This window comes from Perissodus microlepis, chromosome 23, assembly GCF_051167445.1.
Source record: "Perissodus microlepis isolate ML-2025 ecotype Zambia chromosome 23, ASM5116744v1, whole genome shotgun sequence".
NCBI classification, from domain to species: Eukaryota; Metazoa; Chordata; class Actinopteri; order Cichliformes; family Cichlidae; genus Perissodus; species Perissodus microlepis.
Genome location: NC_140482.1, coordinates 33,546,744 through 33,565,898, shown reverse-complemented (window position 1 = coordinate 33,565,898; position 19,155 = coordinate 33,546,744). Strand labels below are relative to the sequence as shown.

Below are 19,155 nucleotides of genomic sequence, written 5' to 3'. Positions count from 1 at the left end.
TCTTCCAAGATTGCCCTGTATTTGGCTCCATCCACCTTCCCATCAACTCTGACCAGCTTCCCTGTCCCTGCTGAAGAGAAGCACCCCCAGAGCATGATGCTGCCACCACCATATTTGACAGTGGGGATGGTGTGTTCAGAGTGATGTGCAGTGATAGTTTTCCGCCACACACAGCGTTTTTCATTGTGGCCAAAAAGTTCCATTTTGGTCTCATCTGACCAGAGCACCTTCTTCCACATGTTTGCTGTGTGCCCCACATGGCTTGTGGCAAACTGCAAATGGGACTTCTTAAGGTTTTCTTTTAACAATGGCTTTCTTCTTGCCACTCTTCCATAAAGGCCAACTTTGTGCAGTGCACGACTAATAGTAGTCCTATGGACAGATTCCCCCACCTGAGCTGTAGATCTCTGCAGCTCGTCCAGAGTCACCATGTGCCTCTTGGCTGCATTTATGATCAGCCTTGTTCGGCCTGTGAGTTTAGGTGGACGGCCTTGTCTTGGTAGGTTTACAGTTGTGCCATACTCCTTCCATTTCTGAATGATCGCTTGAACAGTGCTCCGTGGGATGTTCAAGGCTTGGGAAATCTTTTTGTAGCCTAAGCCTGCTTTAAATTTCTCAATAACTTTATCCCTGACCTGTCTGGTATGTTCTTTGGACTTCATGGTGTTGTTGCTCCCAATATTCTCTTAGACAACCTCTGAGGCCGTCACAGAGCAGCTGTATTTGTACTGACCTTAGATTACACACAGGTGCACTCTATTTAGTCATTAGCACTCATCAGGTCTCTATGGTCTCTCTCAGTTGCCCATAGACATTGCTATGGGCAACTGACTGCACTCAGACCAAAGGGGGCTGAATAATTACGCACACCCCACTTTGCAGTTATTTATTTGTAAAAAATGTTTGGAATCATGTAAATTGGCAGTAGGTATGAATGGTTGTCTGTCTCTGTGCGTCGGCCCGGTGATGCACTGGTGCCCTGTCGAGGGATGACAGCTGGGACAGGCTATGCCCCGTGAGCCTGAATTGACAAAATTAGGTGTATGAATGATTTTGTGTCATTTATATTTCTTTTAAACCTAGTAATGTATTTATGTAAAACACATCAAACCTCCTCCTTTGTTGTTGTTCGTTTACTTCTTATGCTGCTTAAAGATAATCAATTTTAATAGCTATCAAATGATCTGCACTATGTGTCAAGCATCCAACAGTGAACTCAGAGTTCATTGTGACGAAGCACAATTTAATGACGTAATTTAAAAACACACCAATAATACAGTGTGTTATCTGAGCTGATGTAGGTACTGTGCAGTGTTGACTCTTGTTTGTTTGGAAAAGCAGGACTCGAGCCAGGCCCTCTGCACAGGAACAGCCTGACTGTACTGACGCAGCAGATCCTGGAGCTCCTGGTTCGAACAAAACAAAGAGATAGTATTTAATTTACATCGTTTACAACCTAAAGAAATTTAATCTGCCTCAAGAAAATGCCTCGTAACTCTTTCCGCCCCACCTCGACAAATAAACATTACTGGAAAAGATTATGTATGTCAAACGTCAGATAAGCATCAGTGAGAGTTACCATGACACTAACCTGTGAGTGGATGTTGTTCTCCACCTCTGCTACTATGTGGGTGACATCCGGACTCATGATCTCCTCCTCATCTCCATCATAAGTGCACTTCAGCTAAGGAGGAGTTATAACGTTATTTGAGCATCGTACCACACCTCTGTAGTTTGCAGTTGTGGCTTTTAAGCTTTCGGGCTCTTTTCTCAACAAAACCACACAAACTGCCGCAGATGTAAGCACACAGGAGACAGTAACTGTTAAAACACCAAGCTGTGGCAACCAGTATTAAAGGATATGTGATAAGATAGCGGGCCAGCCTCTTCCTCTCTGATGCAGGCAAGTTGTAGAAAAACACACGGACCCCGTTCATGAAACTAGGGAGGTCTGCAGGGCTCTGGAGTGTAGCCGAGGGCCCGGAGGTCGCAGAGTCGGTGTCATCAGAATTTTGCAACTGTAGCCCCGGGGAGGATGATGAAGTGGATGTCTGGGGTATAGCTGTGTTCTTGACATTTCTGCTATGATAGTATCTGAAAGTTTGGTTAAGAGAAGATTACGGACATCACAACTACTACTACTGAGTCCATGCTCTGAACGCACTAAAAGATACATGAATGTGGGGATGCCTCTGGAAGCAAGGTGCTTCCTGATGAGCCTCTCTGTGCCGTACCAGTTGAAACCTTTGGTAGCGTGACCAATACGTGGAAGATGAACACTTGCTTTGTGTGGGAAAAAGACAACAAGGGTTAGTGGCTGTTAGCAGTAGCCTCCTGCAGTCCTTACCATTGAAAGTATTTTAGTGCAGAGGGTTACAACAATAAGAAAACACTGTGGTGAATGAGAATTAAGTCAAGCCAATTTATTTGTAGCCCAGTATCACGTGTAAAGGTTCAAAGGACATGAGGAGAAATAATAATCAAGAAAGTCACAAAGAATTTAAGAGGCATAAAAAAAGAAGAGTATTTGCAATAAAGACCTATTGAGCCAAAGAGAGAAGAGAGGGAGAAAGAAAACAAACCTGGTTTGATAATGTGCACAGCTGTGCACAGCTGTGCCTCGATTACTAAATGTAAGATTTAAGAAGTGTCTTTACGAGTTTCTTAAAGGTATCGGTTGATTTTGGGGCACAAACAGCAAAAGCAGCGAGTGCAAAGTCTTTTAATCAGTTCATCTAGCGTGCAACATAACTAGAGGAAATATAAATTCCCGCTTCATTGGTTGTTCTTCTGCAGTTGTGTTTGTAAGAATTTGTGCGTGCACATATCAGATGGCACACAGCACGTCCTGTAAATCCTGCCAATCAGGTCTTACAGTAATAACGCATCATTTTCAAGGTGTGTTATTACTGTAAGGTGTTCGGTTATTATTCGAACCTTTACAAGGGTTTATGTGAGCACTGCTGACTTGACACTTAAAATGTTTTTGTTTTTTTTTCACAATTTCACCACTCTCAGGCTACATGAAAAAAAAAAAGACATTTCACACTTTTTTGTATTAAAATAGCATGAAATGCTTTACTGCACCCTTGGTTCTTTTGGCCGCTTTGTAAATCTTCTTCAGGCCTTCATCCAGAGCACTCAGAAAGATCCCAGACATGTTGTTGGCTTTGTCTCGCTGCTGTGCCACTATTAGGGCTAACTGGGTGACAGGAAGGAGATGGAAGCTGATTAACACATTATCTGATCACTGTTGAATGGCACTGAGTGCTGTTCCCCACAGCTTTGCAAGCCTGTCACCACACATTAACCCAAAGCAGGTATATCACACAACTGATCACTACTACTGCAAAGAAACAAAAAATATTGTGAAACAAGCATGCATTTTAAGACGTTTAGGGTGTTTTATGCAGCAGTTCTTCAACCAGAACCTACTTGATCTTGGCTGTTCAATCTGGACTGTTTGTCATTAATTGGGAACAGAAGCACACTTCCAAGATCCAAATCTGAAACAAATCATATTTAATTTTGTGACTCATTCTTCAGTCAGACCACCAAAGAAGAAATAAAATGCTTTTTTACTGTTAATCTTACCTTTCATCTTTCCAGCTAACTCATACTGCTTTCGCGGCTCGTCTGATCTCACCTCCAGTGCTGTAAACAGACCTCCTCTTCCCCACCGACCGGAGTCATCTACACAGGAATCACTACTTTGGTAAATAACACATGCTGCGGTTTGGATTTCAAACTTATTGTGCCCAAGGCGCACTAAACACTAATTAAAAGCCACACCTGCATTCATATCGTGGCAAAGTTACCATCTGACATGTTGCCAGTTGTTTTTGTTTGAACTGATAAATTAAGGTATTATTTAAGACTTTGCGCGACATCAAAGTTTTCACATCAGGTTCTTTTACGCAATCCAACATTCAGTCCTGCTGCAACTGGTACAGATCTAGTTCTCTTTTGTGTAAGATAAATTTGTCTCTCTACAGAGGCCTGTTTGGCACCATGTTGGCATTAATCAGCTTCTCTAAGGTAGAAACCGTTGGTTAGGGTCTGCTCAACAGACTTTTTTTTTCTTTCCCATTTCTATTAGTGAGTCGTTCAGTAGTTCTTATTTGCTTTGCACAAGAAAATGATCAATTTTGTACTTTTTTGTTAACTTTTGCACTATAAGTCAGGGCTTTTAGTGTATCACACTGTAATAACAGATTATCTAGTAGCCTCCTAAAACTGGGAGACTTAATGCTAAGGATGTGGTTACTGTGACTGACAGCTGTCCTGACAGTCTTATTCAGGTTCAACCTCTCCACTGTTGGTGTTTTTTGGAGGATTTTTAATCCAATGCACATCATATGTTTTACTCACCAGACCATATGAGGAGTTGAAGTTTGTGCTTTAATTCTGGTGAAAATAATTCTTGGTCTTAGCTTATTACTTAGCACCTGTACCTGTACCGAAAGGTGACATCATGTAATGTCCATATCCATCTATAGTTCCTACAAAGCGCACACTGAATTAAAAATTCAAACGTGTCAGTTTACGAAGTAACAAGAAAAATGGAGCACGTACCAACGCAGTGGACGATGATGGCGTCTCCCTGGGCGGTGTGAGGATGAGTAACATCCCCCAGAACGTAGTGGATATCCGTGCTGTCAGAGTCTGTGGAGCACATGCTGCTGCCATCCTCCTCTTCTTCCTCCTCTTCCTCACTGTCCACAGACGGCAGGCACCGAGATCTGTACCCGCAGGACTCCCACCCGGCCATTCTGCACAATGAACCCACAAGTCAAATAAAGGGAAAATCTGTGCAAAAGAAGTCTCAGAATTGTTTTAAAAAAGCAAATAAACGAATAAATCTTTACTTTTTCTTGTATTTCTGCTCTTCCTGCTTCTTCTTCATCTCCTCCTGCATTTTGGCTCTCTTGGCTGCAGCCTCCTCCCTCCTCTGCCGCCTCAGCTCCAGCTCAGCCTCCGTGACAGGCTTCCTCTTCCTCGTTGGAATCCCAAGGGCTACCGACAGTGAAACCTGAGAACCCATCGAGAAAAATCACACTCATATAACGCTTGCAACACTGGGATTATCAGCGTAAGAAAACATGTGAGGCTGCATTGTATCCATCCTTTAAGTAACACTGAAAGCCTGCGGTTTTGTGGTTGCTGGGATTTCCTGTAATATTCATTCAAATCAACCCACAGATAAAATTAAAGTCAATTAAATGTTGCTCAGTCCAGAGTATACATTTTATCCATTTTCCATTTTTTTATTTGTGCAGTTTAATTTCAGTTGAGATTTTATAAGTTTCAGTAATCGCTTTGGTATTTGGAGAATTTTGAGGTGGATAATATTTGTCAGGGGCAAAATGTAAGAAAGTAGAATTTATAATATAAACAAAGCTTTCTAACTGTTGACTGTCAGTCCTGCGGTGATCCCATTCTCAATAAACACATCTACCAATGTGATAGTGTTTGAATATTTAGCAAAGTTAACAAAAACTAGCTTAGTTAGTTTTCGTTAACTATAATGCTCTCGTTAGCGATGTTAAAGCTACAGCTCCTCCAGAGTTAACAACCCGGTCCCATAGGAGCTACAACACTGAGTGTGGTAGGGAAAAAACCCAAGGCAACAAGAATCTTGTGATTATAATAGGTTTTAACTGGTATTCACTTTTGATAATATTAAAAAAAGGCTGACAGCTGAAGGAAAAATTGTGACATATAATGGTGAAATATGACCGAGGACCAAAAACAGCCTGCGGAACGTTTCAGTCACCTGCAACATCCTGAAAGGAAGTGATAACAACCTGTCCAACAAAAATAAAAGAGGCAGCATTATTATGAGAAATCGACAAGTCTGAACTACTTCTTCACCTGAATTCAAAGCAATGACCTTCATAGATGTGCCTGTGAAGTTTTTAGTCAGTTACTTTAAAAATATACTTTCTATTGTTGTCTCTGATTACATTAATCAGGAACATCCGGAACAAATGGTTTCGCAGACCGCAGATGTGTACTACAAAGCAGGATTTGAACGTATCCAGGTAACTTGGCGGTTAAGTTCTTGTGTACATTTCCATGATAACATATGCTGCAGACCTAAACTGCTCTGCAGCGGTTTATGACTGGAGATCAAAAGGTACAAAATTATCGCCTACTGACCAATCAGTTCTCTAGGAAACAGCTTGGCTGTTCCTGGAAGGTCTTTCGAACCACTGTGCACAGGCAGTAGCAGTTCTAATGGCACCGAAAGTCTGCCTTTTCCTGATTAGCAACACAAGCTGACTTCACATGGATTCAACCATTCCTTTGATTTTGGTCCTTATTGACATGACGGCATCACACAGTTGCGGGTTTGCCGGTCCATGCTATGATTCTCCTGTTTCACTACATTCCAAAGGCGGTCTGCAGAAGATGAGTACATTGTGGTCATGAAGGGATGGACCTTGTCAGTGACAACACTCAGGTAGGCCATGCTGTTTAAATGATGTTCAGCTGGTACTTAGGGGCCCAAAGCACGCCATTACACCACCAGCCTGAACCTCTATCGTTACGCCCACATGTTGTGGTAGCGACAAGGACACGAGCAAAAAGCAAAACTAGAAAAAAGTCTGTCAGGACCGAACTGATTGATGTCCCCAACATTTTACAGACTGTGTTTCCCTTCATTTTTCATGGGGGTGGATGTGTGCTCCGTCCAAGTGTTCCTCGTCTGCTAATTAACTTTAAACTGCTGAGCCACGATGAGTGTCTAACATGGCTAATTTCTTTTAAGTTTTCAGCATTCTGTCTATACATAACTAACCTCATGTGGGATGCATCTCCTTACAAAGATAATTCTGTTTTAATTTAAAGTCGGGGCGTCTTACTCCAGTTTTGTGTCGCAGAGCTCGTCCCTCTCCTGCTGCTCTCTGAAACCCGGTCAGCTGCTCCTCCAACAAACGATCAAAGCTCTTCTGGTCCTCAGAGCTGGGGTCCTTACTGTAGTCTTTCCCCTCAAAGAAGTACAGGTGGCCTAAAGGAGCAGAGGGGACAGAGGTTTGAGATAATCATCACAAAGAGAGAAAAGACTATGTCGGCTCTGATGAAGCACAGAGGAGGTCAAAATCTGCATGTAAACTAACAGGCTCCTGGCTTCTTTAAAGGCTTTTAATGGAGGTGTCAAACTTAAGGGACACGAGAGAAACGAGAATCACATCGGGGGCAAGACATATTTAGTTTGTCCTGCTTTCATTTTGTCAAAAAACCATCTCCAGCATAGCCTGAAATTCATTATTTGGCTTAATTACAGATCTACTTGAAGGCCACAACACAGCAAAGTCACAACAACCTGTTTCAGACGTCCGAGTTTAACAACTACTTGCAGTATGGGACATTTTAACAATAATAAATCTTTTCCATCTCTTGCATAGTGTCACAAAGCCCATTTTTCTCTACTTAAACTTATCTCATTGCCCGTGAGGAAAATTTTATGGAATCATCTAATTTATTGGGATGAAATTTGCTGCACATTACACCCGAAACACTTTGAATAAACTTTCTCAGAAAAATCATCTTCTTAATGGCCTCCCTGACTTTCATTTCCTGTGCTGCGGTGAGACTTCCTTTTACAGAGTCGTCACTTTGAGATGGGTTCAAACTTATTTTGCTCTAGATTTGTGTCTTTTTGATGGAGCACCTTCCCGCCCCTCTTTGCTGTCCATGACTCAGTATCTCTGCTGGTGTTTGAATTCAAAATGATGATACAAATTATATCATTTAAAAACAGCCGTCATTTTATGACACATCAGTAAACAGGCCTTTCTTCATGGTAAAAAAAAAAAAAGTACCCCCTCATTGCCAGTTATGCCATGCTGTGTTAGTTAGCTGTTAGGCTTCAGCTGTATGAGGGGGGAGGGGGGATGACTGGTTTTAATATATAATATAAAAATAATCTAGTTCTTGGAAGGTCTTCAGGTTGAGTTGTAACCCCTTGATTCTTTACCTTTTCAGACATTCTGCCGTAGATTTGCTGCTGTGTTTGAGATCATTGTCCTTCTGCATGACCCAGCTTCGGTCAGGCAGCCAGCCTCATATTTGACTCTAGAATACTTTGTTATACAGAGGAGTTCATGGACGAGTCACTGACTGCAATGTTCCCTGATGCTGTGGCTGCAAAACGAGGCCGGATCATCATGCCTCCACCACGATTGACAGCATGCAATAGGTATTTGTGACAAACATGGCGCTGTGCATTATGCCAAACACCTCCAATTGGGTGTCTTCAGTCAAAGGATGTTGTTGCCCAAGTCTTGTGGTTTGGGTTGATGCAGGTTTGCAAACCTAAGCTGAGATGCCGCGTTCTTCGTAGAGAGAAGATGTTTTCTCCTGGTAATCCTTCCAGGATTCTTCCATGTTTTTCTAACTGTACTGTCATGAACGTTAACATTTAACATGCTACCTGAGGCCTGTAGAGTCTCAGATGCCACTCCAAGGTTTTTTTGCAGTTTCTTTGAGCCTTGCACTGTCTGACTTCAAGGTGAATTTACTGGGACATCCACTCCTGGAAAGGCTGTGGCATTGTGTTAACACACACCTCAATATACCACAACAGAAAACTGGTAAAATCTCTGCTTTTATAGTACATTCGATAAGCAGAACCTGGCTGCAATGTACCCTTTTAATCCCTATGGAAGAAGTAAGGTTGTTTTTACCTTTTTTATTTTTATAGGACTGTATTTGAACACTTATCTGTCTTACTCTCAATGTGATTCTCATTTTCTCTTGCAGCCCTATGTGAAACTAAATTTGTCACTCCTGACCTAAAGTGATTTGCAGATTTCCTCTGTTTTCTTTGCAACCTCTAGTGATGAGCCCAAGAGAAGCAATCTTGGGTGTTTTCTCCTCTGTGGTTTGCAGTTCAAGAACCAAAAGTAAAACGGAGTCGCTTACATGCAGGAACAACATGTTCGCTATACCACACCAGTTACATTATATTAGTAGTTTTTGAAATCCGCACACTAAGAATAGCCCATAGTGATTTGAGATTTCAACATGTACACTATAATGAAACATACTCTGCCCGTCGGCTTCAGATCCTTTCCCTTCATCATCCTCTTCATTTTCTTCATGCTGGGAGTAGTCCTCATCATCCACCCAATGACCATTATGTGACAGGCCAAGGATCTTCTCCAGTTTCACATCTTGTATGGAGCTCTCATCAGATGACAAAAGCTTATCAATGCCAAACTTCAAGATCTCGCTTAGCTGTGCCGAAGAGGAAATGTGAGCAGAGGAGGTGAAAACTGGAGAGGTTTTCATACAAAGCGGACACACAGTGAACTGAGCACTGAAGGATTCAGAGATTATCAGTGATTATCCTGCAGTGATAGAATTTATTTTCAGTGATTTAAAGTTCACAAACCTGCAGCCCTCCTGCAGCTGACTGAGCTTGATCCAGTAAAGAGAAGCGGCCTTCTTCAATAACAGTGTTGGTGAGCTGCAACTTGGACACAGCACGAGAGTACATGATCTCCTCCACAGTGTCTCGTGCCAGGAGGCGGATCACTTTCACAGGCCTGTAGGAAATCATTCAAATATTGAAACCAGCATCACATTGAACTTCCATTAAGTTGAGAATTGTTAAATTCATAGAGTAAAGTAAAGCTCAAGCTACCCATAATCAATCAGTCAATTAATCTTTACTTTTATAGCTCATTTCCTGTAGATTACTGCAAAGTGCTTCACAGACGACTGACATGCAGATATTAATACAAAAGAAAATGTAATAAAATAGACTAAAAGTTAGGTGAATCAAACTGAAAGGATAAACGTATATAAATTCAACTGCAACAGTCTGAGACTGTATATGTAGGTACATATACAGTGGTTGGAGATCTATTAACCAATCATGTCTGAGATTTGATTACATACAGTCTATGTGGTGCAAAAGCGAGTTTACATTTGCTGAAATTCACGATAAGTATGGGTTATTATCTAGCCTCGTTCTGAAACAAATTTAGAGTCATTGCGGACGTAAACAGATCTCTTGGACCTGATATCTACTGGCTAAGTCAGAGCCGAGTATGGCAGCCAAGTCAGCAATCTAGCTGACTGATGCCAGACTGACAGTGTCATGCCAAGGCAGTGTTGGTATACAGCAAACACCCCCACAATGTTAACGAGAACAACAGACTAATACTACCTTAAAACATGAAAGTCTGTTAGTCCAGAACACTTCAAAAACCTTTCAAGTTCAGTCACAAAAGCCATCAAAGGGGACATGAAACGCTACACATATAAAGGCTAATTTACATTTTATTTTAAAAAGTGACAGATTTTTTATTGTTGTTTTGTCCATGGCACGCATCGGCCTACTTTTCCTACAGACATACTGATGGATGTTAGGATATCCAATCGTGCTTCAGTAAGAAACACAGTTATGTTTGTGGTGTGCATGTAGTGGGCTGTTATGTTGTAAACTGGATGTGCTCGTGGGAAAAGAAAGATTTTTTTTTACTGCATAAAATAGTTTTGATCGCATCAGCTGACTGCGCCCCTTACTTGGCCAGACGAGGAAAAATGTGAGTTTCTAACACCAGCTTGTCGGTCCGGTGAATCACCTCACACCTGGCTCAAACAGGCTCTCCTCCACCTCCACGCAGTCCTCATTTATAAAGTGCGTAACAAACCCGAATATTACGGCTAACAGCTTGATTTTCCCCTTTGAGTGCAGCTAGCCAAACAGCGGGGAGCCAGATACTGCTAACGAGACGGAGAGTGAAAGTAAACAACGTAACATAAAACTCATTGTAGCAACACAAAAATGATCCCTTTAGACTGATTTTTAGTTTGTTTGTTTTTTTTAGTCTCCTTGCTCTTCTTGGAGTTATCGGTTCTGTCACTAGTTAGCTAACAGAAACTAATGTAAGTTTATTAGCTGCAACCAACCAACCAACCAGCCGGTTAACGTCATTTACTGACAGAAGATGTTGTTAAAGATGTTTAACTTTAGGTACTTATTTCTTAAATCCAGTTTCACAGACAGTGTTACATCTATGTCAGTTGAGAGTAGGTCTCAGTGTTATAAATAACCTTTATATGTGTAGTGTTTCATGTCCCCTTTAATGAAGACCACCACAAGAGAAAAAGACATGAAGACCAAGTAGATAATTTAATCGACACTTAGGCTACGTTCACACTGCAGGTCTTAATGCTTAATTCCAATGTTTTGATCAAATCCGATTTTTTATCTGCTTGTTCACACTACAAATAAAACGCGACAGCAAACGCGCTCTAGTGTGAACGCTCAAAGCGGCCCGCATGCGCAAAAGAAGACGTCACACACAACGCGCTCTGTTTAGACCCAGACCAAATAGTGTTATTTGACTGATGGCTGTTAATATAAAGACTTGTTTCGGGCTTTACATTTCCCAATTTTGCTTTAAGTTATAAAGTTATTTTGTTATTTAGATATGGCCTAATAATTATCCTTATTGCGGTTTTAGAGAGGAGCGGTACTTCAAAGGATAGTTGCAGATTTCTGTCAGAATCTGCAGATTATACAGTACAAATAAAATGTTCACGTTTCTCCAACGTTGTCTTCCAAACAGTTTCACTGGATGGCCAGGAGGCGTTCGCGATGTCTTCTTGGGCGCTGATAATTGGCGTCTGTCTCGTGTCAGTGACGTAGAAGACTGATTTAATGCGACGTGACCATTCAAACAGCAGTCGCTTTCTTAAACATCAGATATGTATCGGATTCAGTACCACATGCGAAAGTGACCCAGATCGGATTTGAAAATATCAGATTTGTGCTGTTCACACTGTCAAACCATGATCGGATATGGGTCGCATAGGGTCAAAAAAGTCGGATTTGATGCGCATTCGCCTTAAGTTCATGGTGAAAACACTCTTAAGGTCAGCTGTTGGAGGTGTAGTGTGATGTGTTGCGACTTGCAGACATGTGCAAAATATTATAATATGTGAAATATTCGAATAACTAACAACAGATCGTATCTTTCTCTCTGAACTTATCTCTTTCTTTGCCAGTATGCCCCTCTCCATCAGCCGTATTTGTACCTCACCTCTGAATGCTCTACCTGTTGATCCCCACCCTGCACCTGATTTTTTGCAACGTATCCTACAAATATTTTAAAAGCTATATATTTCTTTAAAAGAAATATAGAGTTTCTGTCTAACCAGAGGACAAAGGGTTATATAAATATTGAAACAACATAACACATAATCTTTAATAAGAAGCTAAACGGAGACAGCGACAACCACTAAGTTTTAAGGTGGAATGTTTTCTCGCTTGTTGAAACAGATCAGTATATCAACGTGCCACCTCTAACAATTCATTCTATTTTAAGCTGGTCTCTGCATAATACACGAACTGCACTGCCTGAACTGGTCAGGTTATTTCAACAACAGTTACTGCATGAAAGAAAAAAAAACAAAACGTGGAGCTCTACACTCATACTACAGTCATGATACTACAGCAAGACTTAACAAGTTCAATGAAAATTCAATTGTTTTTCTTAATAATGAGCCAAAACACACTTTCAGGCCTGCCACTCACAATCATCCACCCTAAACCCAACGGAAATGGTTTCGGGTGAGCTGGACCACAGAGTAAAAGTAAAGCAGCCAAGGACAGCTCAGGAGGTGCAGGAATTCTTTCAACGAGAACCTCCTGGCAATACCCTCATGTTGCTGGTTGTGAAATGATGAGTGTGCAACATAATCTTGGCTTGTTTAACTTGTTTTTACGACATAAATCAAAAGATATCGCAGACATTGTTCCCCAGCATGGGAAAAAATAAAAATATGGAAAAACACTACCAAAGTAAGTGTTAACATTTTTGTCTCGCTCTGCTGCATCAATTTTGTTGCTTTCTGTAAGCATCCCTATGAAGCGTTATTGATGTGCAATAGCTAGGTTGCATGCAGGGAGTACTCTTTCACACCTAACTAGAGATAAGCCTAATGAGATAGTTATTTTCTTCAGCAAAACAGGACATCGTGCAGAAGTTTTCACCACTTCTTTGTGCTGTCAATGCTGCACGCCCCTTTGCGAAACGGTGCGACTTTCAGGACATCTAAATGAAATACCGATTGGATCCTGCTTGGAATCATTTCTCGTATGCTTCACCTGTTCTGACCAATCCGGTGGCTGCGTGCGGCAGCCTGCAAGTCATTTTGAGGGTTGAAGTCACTATCCACAAAAATGACAGTGTCAGCAGCTGTCAGGTTCATCCCTACTCCCCCTGCAAAGACAGAGAGAAAGAACAAAAACTGAAAATTGTGGCTCTCGATTTTTGTGCACACAATAAAGAAACAATAGGATTGGTGCATTTACTGTAAACAGGTTAAAGAAAATCATAATCTGTGACAGGAAACATGCTGGCCTTATTTACACAGGCGTTTCATTCTGCTGCAGCTCTTATCTCCTGTCATCACTCCCCTTTCCTCTCTCAGCCACTTCTGTGTTAGAAAGTCAGCTCAAGCTGAGCTTGCAGGCTTGTCTGCATATCTGAATCTACAGCAGAGTTCACAGAAGTGTTATCTTAAAAATTGCCACAGTCTTGTTTGTCAAATGCACTCTCAGCACTTTTGGCATCTAAAATGTCTACAGTAGAAGGGGTTACTGCTTCCCCTTTTCATATGCCTAGTTCCCAATCATAACCAGTGGGGTGCGTGATAGCGGATCATATGATGACTTTCTATCCCTATTTAGGTTTTTGTTTTTTTTTTAGCAGGAGCCAGGATCTCTTTCAGGATCGTCTTTGACTGATCTACTATTTAGGTTTTGTCTACCCGTTTCTTGCCCATGCAGGTGAGGCTGAGAGCGCAGAAGTATTTGGTATTGAGTAGCAGGGGAGGGAAGAGGTGGTAGCTTGCTCTGAAGCTGTATTTTGTAAACAAATGCCAGCTTTTTTCCACATCCTCCTGCCTAAAGGCCTGCTTCTTAAACATCCCTCTGAAATTTTCTGTGGCTAACCAATAACAGCCACTTCTTGTATGGGCTCTCCATGTGACATTTACCAGTGAGTTATATTAGTTATGTTGCAGTAAAATGAAAAAGCAAAAGATCCAAACATTTGCCTGAAGAATATCTTAAATAGAACCTATTCTGTCCCAGCTCTGCATTTCCATTCTCCTACTAGAACAGCTCTGCACGAGTTCAAAATGCAGCCCCTCAGTTCATCCTCTGACTGAAACAAGTAATTTTAGGTCCTCCACCTTTTTTCTGATTGCCGACAGCAGCTGGGTGGGGCTCCGGTGCCTCTGATGACCATATTAGGAGTATCTGCACTCATTGAGTGAAAAAAAGGTTTTTAAAAAAGGAAAAAAGGAGAACCTGACTGAAACTGAACATTTAGATCAGTCAGAAGTCTGCGCTATTGACTCACAGGAATTACTTGAATAGACTTCATTACTTGAAACTTTGGCCACGGTTTAACATGAGTTTATATATAAGTATATCACAGAAAATACTACACCAGGGCTTTATTTACCGGCTTTAGTGCTGAGCAGAAAGACGAAGACATCTTTGCTGCTGAAGTTTTTCACTGCTAGGTTTCGTTCCTCCCCTCGGACTGACCCATCCAGACGTTCGTAGCTGTAACCTGAACAGAAAAGCTGAATTCAGCATTTATTTATAACTAAGAATAAATCAAATGGTTTTCAAGTTTGCCATTATGAAGAATGAGAATAATTACTAATTAATTCATGCCATTAAGAACAATTAATAGTAAGTCAATGAACAATAACCCCTCATGTTCACTCTCACTCACCTCTGTACTCCATGTAGTCCTGGAGAATATCGAGCATCCTCGTCATCTGAGAGAACAGCAGGATCCGATGGCCCCTTCAACCACAGATATGAAAACACAAATATTGTAAGACTCAATTTAAAGACGAATATGTGACTTAGAATATCACAGCATTACAGCAATGCCGCACTAAACCACCAGGTGGAGCCAAATAACACATCAGCAAACCCTTTGTGGAGGAATGTCAGCATGCTGTCCAAAAGACAAAGTTTTCCACTGGCTTCAATGAGATGTTCCCCCATCTCAAATGGCTCTGGCTCAACTCCTATCCAAGAAACAGACACACAAACATAGAATGCAATGGAAGCGTCTTTATCCTATCCCACTGAAAACACACCTACGCCTCAGGTCTTTCCTTTAGCAGAGAGAACTAAAGCCAGTCTTTTTTACATCATCACTCTGCACCTCTCACCGTCAAACAGGTAAGGGTGGTCAACGCACTTCCTCAGGTTCATCAAGATGTTCAGCAACCGAGTCTTGCTGCCTTGGTCATTTTCAAAAGCCTCTGAAAGAAGAGTTTTAGAAGCAGATTGAATTTACAAATGACTGACGCCACTAAACAGATACTATTAGAACTATTATTTCCACTTGGCACCTTTAAAAACAGTCTACAAAGTGGAAAAAGCCAAAATCAAACAACAACAAAATCAGTGTAAAGTTATGAGACATGAAACAAGGACGCAAAAATGCAAAGCAAAAGGTCAGTCATATTAGTAAATACTATGGATGTGTCCACTAGCTAACTAATCATTGCTGCTGTCACTAACCGGTACCAGACTTACCAATCTAACTGTTAAATTTTTAATTGATGCCCAATGCTGGTAAATTATTGTGTCCTAAAACTCATAACAAAAGCATTTTGTTATGAGTTTTTGATGGTTCTCAAATGTAACTTAATACCCGAGTGTTTCTTAGATGTAGACTAGTTGGTTAGTCTCATTTTTGTTCCTCATTTAGTTGACTAAGAAATTAGTCGCCAGGAACATCCCTAGTAAAACTAGTAAACTAATAATAAAAGCTATGAAGCAACCATGAGAGCTCAGGATATTCGTGCCTTGGGGGGCCTTGATCACCTTCAGGTTTATTCATCGACTTTGGAACCGACAAAAAAATAGCACATTTCTCCTACACAGCTGGAGACCAGACCCAGAAGTTCTTTAAGGTGATGAGTAAAACCTTAAAACCAACTCTAAAATAGAGAGAACTGATAGAGAGAAGTCAGGATTTAGTGTCTGTTATGCCAACTGTAAAAATCAGTGATAAGCTGAGCTGGTGCTTTCTTGCTAATGCTATAAGTAAAGAGGCAGGGTAAGTGCTGCAGAGAAAATGCATTTATAGATGACACAGCACACCATAGTGCCCAAGTCTCACCCAGATCCTTCATCAGAACAGCTTTGTAGTATTTCTTCTGCAGAGCGGACATGCCGTGATAAACCACCAGCTCGGTTTTCTTGGGCAGATCGACGGCCACCTGAGATTTGACTCTACGGAGCAGGAAGGGTTCCAGGATGCTTTGGAGCTCAGCAGCTATAAAAGGAATAAGATTCATGGTTAGCGTTCCTACAGTGCATTACTGTACTGCACTTTTTTGTGACCAATATTCACCCATTATATTTCAAAACATTTATTTGGATATGGAGAGACGCATGGACTCAGAAATAACACTGAATGTAAGCTATGCTTTGTTATGCTATAATTATGTATCATACCCAAGGCAGGCTGACTTTGTACATCAGAGTAAGAGTTGACAAAGCTGTCTGTGTCTTCTGGTATAAAGATGCTGGGCTGGATGAAGCTCAGCAGGGAGTAGAGCTCCTGCAGGTTGTTCTGAATGGGAGTCCCTGTCAGCAAGACTCTGAATCCCATGAAAAACTACAAGAGAAGAACACAAACAAACTGATTTAAGAGGTCAAGGGAAAGACAATGAAGAAATCTGCCCAAACCAGGTGTTGCTTAGTACCTCTGTCAAAGTTTTGTGCAACAGCGAGTTTTGATTCTTCAACCTGTGAGCTTCATCAACCACAAGCACCTTCCACTTCCACCTGAGGAAGAGATCAGGGAAATATCAGCACATGAAAACTTTGTTCTCAGTGAACAAACCTTTAAAGACCATTATTCTCTTCCTTTTCTTCTGTCACATATAATTTGATACAAAGGTGGATTGCTTATATTAAAAATGGCTCACGTTTAAAAGAATGACCCCTCTCTAATAATCTCTGTAGATTACTACAGACACACAGGCTTCAGACTAATATTAAAGCTTTGTTTTTGACAGTTTTTTCTAGTCTTGGTTTTGTAGTGTGGCTAGCATAATATGGTCATCTCAGGCATACAGGTCGCTAACCTAGATAACTGCAGTTTAAGCCGATCTTACTGGGTGAAGGCCAGGAAGAGCCGACACAGAGCGATCTAAAAGCAATATCTCTGTTGGTGCTGGTCCTTTTTTCTGTCACCTCTTGCTTAAAACTATATAAACTTGTATTAGGACACCACAGTTAAATTTTCCTCACAGTACATTGCTTCCAGAGTAGTTTATGTAGATCAAGAATAAGTACAAACTCACCGTTTCAAGAATGAAGCATCTTTGAGACACAGCTGGAAATAACAGTTAAAAAAATATATATATATCAGTTTTAACAAAGGTGAAACCTTATCCTGTTTTGTTTTCACTTAATAGCCTCCGACCTCATATGTAGTGAGAAGAACATGGAAGTCCTGAGAGTTCGCCTCCTGCTGGATCTCTGCCCGCCTTTCTTTGTCTCCTTTGTAAACCAGGACCGTCAGTGAGGGAGCGAAGCTGAAAGCGAGGCACACACAGGTTTACAGACAGCGCTAAAAGCACATTATCAAATGAAATGCAATCACTGATTAATGTAGCTCCACCTTTCCAACTCATTCCTCCAGTTCTCCAGGACAGAGAGTGGGCTCAGCACCAGAAATGGTCCTTTCTTCCTGAGAGCCCCTGACATGTACACCAGCAGAGAGATCGTCTGAAGGGATACATGATGACCAGGACACCGTTAGAACATGTAAATAATAAGCCATATATAAAGCAGCCCCCAAATGGTCAGATTCATGAGTGTGTGACACATAAGGGGAAAACTTCTCATTCAATTGAAGCAAAGTGTGTAATTTGTCTAACAAGCCACTTGGAAACCAAGAATCTCTCTTCAGAGAAACATTGCTTAACTTTGAAGAGCACTGGCTCTGATCCAGTGTATGCTAATGTTATAAAGGTGTATGCCTATGGAGTAGAAAAACTGCATTAAAATAAATGTAATTATAGTAATTATACAAATGTCACGTTAGGTCCAAGTGACAGAAAAGTGCTATAAAAAAATATAACGAAAGGCACAATTGATATGTCACATGGCACTGAGGCTTTTTAGAATCAACTTCTGTGCACCCCCAGTGTAACAGATGCTCCAAGCCTCACCGCCTATATAAAAACTGCCCAGCCATGCCAGGGCTCTGGATTACAGGTAAACAGATGATGTCATACCTGGCAGGTTTTACCCAAACCCATCTCGTCTCCTAAGATGCATCCCTGCTGGTTCTTCAGGCACTGAGTTAACCAGTGCACCCCGTCCAGCTGGTAGGGTCTCAGCTGTATCCCTGTGAGGAGAAAGATCATCACCGCTGGAGCACGTTTAATATAATCCCTGGAAATTACATATAGGACGGCGCTGAAAGTGGATTAATCTGCTCTAAGTGCGTTTAGTTTGCATCCACAGAAAACGCCATGTCACTGTGAATGAGTGAAGACAGCCTGAAGTTTGTATGTACTTTGCAGGTCAGTCGTCCAGGTTAAAAATAGGCTTTCTACCTCTCAATCCCCATTTCTTCAGGTCACTTTGAGCAACATCCGCCTTCTTTTTCTTCGCGATGCTGTTTTTTATTCTCACCAAAATGTCCGACATGTTTGCTGACCGGCAGGACTACAATTTATACGAAAGACGACTTTATCGCAGACATGTACAGACATGCGAGTTCCCACTGTTGTTTTCATACAGTTTATGCTTCCTGACTGGGTCACGTGACGCTACGGAAAGGCGCGCGGTTTTTTTAAACTTCGCCAAAAGTTTGTTTTCTTTCTTGAGCAACGCTCATTTCTTTATATTTTGCTAGGAAAACGGGAAATATATGCAAACATAAATGCAGCTACAGAATATAAGGGGAAAACGGTTTTTAAATTCTAGAAACGATTAAGAATTTGCACATTTTACAAACTGTGGCTTTTTGTGACAGGTCGCTAGTAACTAAGTGCCTGATAATAAAATTTAATGGTGCTTTCTTTGCTAGAAGTCACACTGGTTAATCTCTGAAGCCCGGGGTCTTT

The 19,155-nt window shown here is 41.3% G+C and overlaps 1 protein-coding gene across 1 annotated transcript; it reads right to left on the bottom strand.

Annotated features, from left to right (window-relative positions):
- Window positions 1-1,222: 1,222 nt before the first annotated feature.
- On the bottom strand, window positions 1,223-18,851 carry chd1l (chromodomain helicase DNA binding protein 1-like). The gene is made up of 25 exons (XM_084921000.1): window positions 18,643-18,851; window positions 18,319-18,431; window positions 17,700-17,806; window positions 17,502-17,613; window positions 17,380-17,411; window positions 16,777-16,858; window positions 16,526-16,688; window positions 16,188-16,343; window positions 15,229-15,321; window positions 14,985-15,081; window positions 14,778-14,851; window positions 14,499-14,609; window positions 13,133-13,247; window positions 9,404-9,557; window positions 9,057-9,246; window positions 6,870-7,015; window positions 4,869-5,032; window positions 4,576-4,772; window positions 3,595-3,693; window positions 3,436-3,506; window positions 3,088-3,202; window positions 2,175-2,283; window positions 1,867-2,094; window positions 1,592-1,676; window positions 1,223-1,406 (listed from the first exon to the last, which is right to left on the bottom strand). The coding sequence occupies exons 1-25, from the start codon at window positions 18,734-18,736 to the stop codon at window positions 1,284-1,286; spliced, it is 3,030 nt and encodes a 1,009-aa protein (XP_084777126.1). The 5' UTR covers window positions 18,737-18,851; the 3' UTR covers window positions 1,223-1,283.
- Window positions 18,852-19,155: the final 304 nt, after the last annotated feature.

Bases quoted from the DNA above. Each gene is read 5' to 3' on its own strand.
- chd1l (XM_084921000.1), bottom strand. From the start codon at position 18,736: ATGTCGGACATTTTGGTGAGAATAAAAAACAGCATCGCGAAGAAAAAG. The intron at 5,033-6,869 runs GTAAGACGCCCC...ATGGGTTCTCAG, and splicing joins CTCTGCGACACAAAACTGGA to GTTTCACTGTCGGTAGCCCT. The intron at 1,677-1,866 runs CACATATCCTTT...TTAGCTGAAGTG, and splicing joins AGGCTGGCCCGCTATCTTAT to CACTTATGATGGAGATGAGG.